Source organism: Chenopodium quinoa, unplaced genomic scaffold (assembly GCF_001683475.1).
Source record: "Chenopodium quinoa cultivar QQ74 unplaced genomic scaffold, ASM168347v1, whole genome shotgun sequence".
Classification (NCBI taxonomy): Eukaryota; Viridiplantae; Streptophyta; class Magnoliopsida; order Caryophyllales; family Amaranthaceae; genus Chenopodium; species Chenopodium quinoa.
This window is the reverse complement of record NW_018744620.1, coordinates 402,884-408,692: the sequence shown is the minus strand read 5'-3', so window position 1 is coordinate 408,692 and position 5,809 is coordinate 402,884. Positions and strand designations below refer to the sequence as shown.

Sequence of the window (5,809 nt, the reverse complement as noted above, 5' to 3'; positions counted from 1 at the left end):
TTTCTTCAGTTTAAGCTTATAATTTGATTTCTGAATTTCGATATTTTTGGTGGTAGTTCTTACTTTGTGTTCAACTACTTCGATCATTGAGCTATTTTGATTGTTTACTAATTTCGATTGTGTTAGAGTCTCTGTTCATTATTCATTTTAATTTAAATTAAAAGGATTCCAATTGCCTAAATTGTGTTGGTTGTTCTACAAGCGTCTGGATTTGTGTTGTTGTTTTGAACTTATTTTCTCACTAACTACATATTTTACTAAACCAGAAAGAAGAAGCTTAATTTATTTTAAACTGGTAGTATAGAGGTAATTGAAATACTATGATCAATGCTTCCTTCTTTCCTTTTATAGACTCTAAAAACATACAATCATTACTTTTTCTTGTAGCATACAATCTTTTATAGTAAGTATGATAATACACTTGTGAAAATGGCATGCTTATAAATCAGTTTCTGATTAAAGCATTCAAGTGGAAATAAGTGTCAGAGCATACCTCATTTTATGATTAAACCACCCTTATTCAAAATTGTAGACAATGGCAGCAATGCAACTTATTATTAAAGTTTCCTTTTAAAAAAGTTGTAATGTATATAATTCAAATTATAATTACAAGTTATAAGCACCAAAAAAAACCAGAACCATTGCAATGAAAAACTTATAATATCAATTCAATTAATCTGTATGAAATCTAATTTTCACAAACTCCTAAGTATATTTACCTCTTTAAAATAATATCAAAACCCTAAGAGAACAAGTAGCCTAACATAAATGCTCACTTAAACATTTGCAAGTGTCAAGTGTACTCCAATTTCAATAAAAGAAAGATTTGTGTACTACATATTTAAAATCATATTTCACGTTTATGGCATCAGTATATTGTTATTAATATTAAATTGTTATGAATTATCAGATAAAGTGGGAAGTTCTTCACATACACGTCATCGACGTTCAACCAAACGTAAAAGTTTTTTTGAAGGTTGTCCTCAACCGCTAATATACCAAGGTATTTACTGAATTACTGAGATTGTGTAACACCTTCAAAATAGAGTTGGTTTACTTTAATTCAGTATCATTTCTCGTGTAGGGTTAATCGAGAATGTCATAAAAAAAAACCCCGTAAAGAAGGTAGGTATTATAATCATAGATTATGATTCTTTTAAGCAGTTAACTTAACGTTTTTACATGATAGATGATGCTTATTATATGCACATATTATTAAATGAAATTTTATTTGCTTTTTGTAATTGACAGTTGTACCTCTTGCTACCATTAGGCAATCTCTACCAGAAGGTCCTCTCATGCTCAGGAATGCGCATTATTGTTTGCATTGTAATGCAAAGAAGTTCAAGTATGAAACTTTACACTTTTGTTGTTGCAATGGAGAGGTTTTGATTGATTGCAACTAATGAATTCCCTGATGAGTTATGCCGCTTATTTACATCACAAGAAGAAGATTCTAAGCATTTCAAACAATATAGCCGGATGTATAACAACCTTTTTGCTTTTAGTTCTATACGCGGCAAAACTGACTCAACAACATATAAAGGAATATATGTATTCAAAATGCTTGGGCAAATATATCACTGTGTTCCAGATCTACTCCCTAATGATAGTAGTCCTAAGTACCTACAGCTCTATTTTTATGACGGGCAGCACGAAGTTCAAAATTGAGTTAAATGTTTTCCAGAAGTACGAGAAGATATTATTCGTATACCGATGAAGGTTACTGAGAGAAATCCTTATGCAAGATTTTTCAGATCGTTGAGGAAAATAGAGATAGATGAAAACACGCAAATTGTCTGAAATCAAACGATAGTTTTGGATCAGCATGTTTACAATGCACCATTGTCAGATGAAGTTGCTGTGGTATGGCCAGGTAATGTGTCTTCTAACCAGATCAGCACTCCGCATATTCTTGTGTATGGAAAGTCTGCTCAAACTCATCGAATTTATCATTATTACAGGTGTTATGACCCACTACAATATCTACTGTTATTCCCCCATGGTGAATGTGGTTGGACCCAAAATCTTAAGAAAAAAATTGTTGTTGGGAACCATTAAACACATCAGGTTCCAGATCCTAAAAGATTAAAAACATTTAGTGTGTTGTGCATTTTAATCAATTACTTTTTTCTTTTGGAAAATAGGTGTTGTTCAACACAGAACAAAAGCCGACAAATATGTCTCTCCGCGAGAATACTATACTTACAAATTACAAATTTGGCCGCACAATATGCTCCTAAGAGCTGGTAGATGCTTCCAACAATTTGTTGTCGACATGTATGTCTAGATAGAAAACACAAGGCTTGATTACCTAAGAAACAATCAAGATACAATAAGAGCTGATCTTTATCAAAGTATTCTTGATAGTGTAACGAGTGGAGAAACAAATGCTTCAAAGATTGGACATCTACTTGTTATTTTGCCTTCATCATTCATCGGCTATCCTAGAGATCTTAGAGGCCGACATTTAAATGTTATGGCATTAGTTCAAAGGTATGGCAAGCCGGGTCTTTTTATTACCATGGCATGCAATGCAAATTGGCCAGAAATAAAGGCTGAACTACAACCTGGAGAAAAAGCGCAAGATAGACCAGATAGTAGTTCGGATATTCCGTGCTAAAATATTGGCGCTGAAGAAGCAGATTATGAAGAAAAAAGTCTTCAGAGAAGTGGTAGCAATGATTTACGTTGTTGAGTTTAAAAAAGAGTATTGTCATAGGCACATTTCTTAATTATACTGAAATCTGACTTCAAGAAAAGAGGGCAAACAGACTATGATAAATTTGTTTCAGCTGAAATACCATCACTTTATAATCCTCTGCTTCGTAAAGTTTTATTGACTTATATGATGCATGGACCGTGTGGCAAGCTAAATCCAAGATGCCTTTGCATGCAAATGGATGGGAAAAAGTTAGCATATAAAAATGGGTATCCAAAAGACTACATGGCAGAGACATCAAACAACAAAGATGGATATCCTATATATAGGAGAAGACAAACAGGTGAAAAAGTGAAAATTAGACATGCTGAGCTAGATAACGATGGGAGGTACCGTACAATCCGTATTTACTACTCATGTTTGACTATCACCTAAATGTTGAGGTATGCTCAACTATCAAAGTAGTGAAGTATCTGTACAAGTACGTTTACAAAGGGCATGATTGAATCTCATACAAGATATCTGCCACAACTGATATTAAAGTCGATGAAATTGAACAATTTCAATCTGGTAGGTGGGTATTGACTATTCAATTTGCATTATTTTGTTCTTTCTTTATAATTTCAAATATATCACTGAAATTGAACAATTTAAATTTAGCAGGTGGGTATCCCCATGTGAAGCAGCATGGCGAATCTTTGGGTTCGATATGTATGAAATCTATCCTCCTGTCATGTCGTTGCCTATACACCTACCGAATATGCAATCCATTGTTGTAAGACCACATGAAAATCTTAACTAGGTAGTGAGAGATCCAAAGCGTTCATGGACTCCATTAAAAGAATATTTACAATGAATACAAAAATTATGGTGGCACCGGAATTTTATATGGTGAATTCCCAAAGCACTACAGATGAGATGCACGTACAAAGGAGTGGGTTCAAAGAAAAAAAAAGCTCATTGTTGTTGGGCGGATGGGATTTGTCCTACCTGCTGAAGGTGAACGTTTTTTCCTCCGACTTTTACTGCTAAACATCAGAAATGCTAGGTCTTTATTAGACCTACGCACAGTTGATAATTATGTATGTGCTACATTCTAAGAAACTGTCCAACGACTTGGTCTTTTAGAAGATGATGATGCTGCATCTATATGCTTAGCCGAAGCTTTAGAAGTACAATTACCTGATGCTTTGAGACGACTTTTTGCAACAGTTTTGATTTTCTGTCAACCAAGTGATCCATCTGCTTTATGGGAAAAGTATTACACAGCATTGTCAGAAGATTTCAGCCATAAATTTAAGGGTGATACTGATAAAATCAAGCAGCTAACTGTTAGTTTGCTAGAGCAACATCTCGAATCAATGGGTAAATCACTCAAAAGTTTTGGCCTAAATCATCTAAGCTATATCGTTGCTGATGAATTCAGAAAACAAGAGATATAGCAGACACTCTAGATGCAGCTATTCCTCAGGAATTCATAAATACAAAGGAACGTTTGAATACAGCACAATTTCAAGCGTTTGAGTCTATAATGAAACATATACATGAAGGAAAAGGAGGTGTTTTTTTCATTGATGGACCTGGTGGCAGGGAAGACTTTTTTATACAATTACTTATATGCAGAAGTTCATATGATGAATAAAATTGTACTCTCAACTGCAACATCTGGAATAGCATCATCAAATCTTCCTTCAGGGAGAACAGCTCATTCAAGATTCAACATACCAGTTGACCATGAGAACTCTTTGAAATGTGATGTGCCAAAACAAGGTAGTTTAGCACATTTAATAAAAGATCTAGAGACAACTCTAATTATCTGGGATGAAGCTTCTAAGGCCAACAAGGCAAATTTACAAGCCCTTGATTTGCTGCTCTAGGATTTATGTGAAAATATCAACGCTTTTTGGTGGCAAGCTCGTTATTCTCGGCGGAGATTTTAGACAATATCTACCAGTTGTACCTCATAAGTCACAAAGACAGGCTGTTAAGAAAGCATAGTGACTTCATATATCTGGACAGCTTTGACAAGATTTAAACTAACATAAAATTAAAGAGCTCGTGAAGACCTTGCATTTTGCTCATTCTTGTTATCTCTTGGCAATGGTGAATTACAAAAAAGTGAGAGCGATTACGTCAGACTACCTGATGGAATGATTCAACACTTGCTCGTGGAAGAAGATCCCATTTTGAAGATTATAAATGCAACATTTCCAGAACTTGAGAAGGGAACAATAACATCAGATATCGTTGCAGATAGGGAAATCTTAACACCCATGAATGACGATGTTGATTTAGTGAATTTAGTCTTAATAGATCGATTTCCAGGAGAATCAGTAACTTACAAAAGTTTTGATGTAATGCTCAATGATACATGCAACATTTATCCGACAAAGTTTATAAATAAACTTTGTCCAGGAGGAATGAGTCCCCATCAGCTCGTCCTTAAGAAGGATTGTCCAGTAACTTTGTTACGCAACATAATGCCTTCTGAAGGACTCTGTAATGGTACAAGATTAGTTTGTAAGACCTTTCTACCCAACGTTATTGTCTGTGAGATCTCTGTTGGACAATACAAGGGTACACCTGTTTTTGTACATCGAGCAAATCTACGACCTCCCGCAAATAGCAGCTATCCCTTTGCTTTTGAAAGGAAACAATTTCCAATTAAGCTATGTTTTGCCATGACAATTAATAAGTCACAAGGGCAGACATTGAATCAAGTATCAATATATCTTCCTCGGCCGTGTTTTTTCACATGGTCAGTTGTATGTGGCACTATCTCGTGCTAAAAGAGCTGAAAATGTTGTGCTATATACCACCAAACCACCTGAAGGTTATCATCTGAACTCAGTTAAAAATGTAGTATCTTATGATATTCTAAAGTATTCACATATAATTTAGCACCTAACATTGAAGGTATTGTTTAATGTTATTGGTACGATGTTACTTGTTGAACTTTGTTATATAAGTAAACAATATTAATAAAAACAAATTACAATAGATATCGTATTATTGCATATGTTTTTGATAATCACAGCAAGGTAAACATCATTGCCTTAAATTTTGTGTATATCTTCTTAAATCCTTTATAATTTTTTTTTCCAGATTAAAATTTAGCATTCAAAACTCAAATAAACGAAATCTATA

General features: G+C 34.2%; 1 protein-coding gene across 1 annotated transcript; it reads left to right on the top strand.

Moving 5' to 3' along the window:
- Window positions 1–2,899: 2,899 nt before the first annotated feature.
- Window positions 2,900–5,451, top strand: LOC110700196. The gene is made up of 4 exons (XM_021877702.1): window positions 2,900–3,005; window positions 3,764–3,993; window positions 4,089–4,180; window positions 4,716–5,451. The coding sequence occupies exons 1-4, from the start codon at window positions 2,900–2,902 to the stop codon at window positions 5,449–5,451; spliced, it is 1,164 nt and encodes a 387-aa protein (XP_021733394.1).
- Window positions 5,452–5,809: the final 358 nt, after the last annotated feature.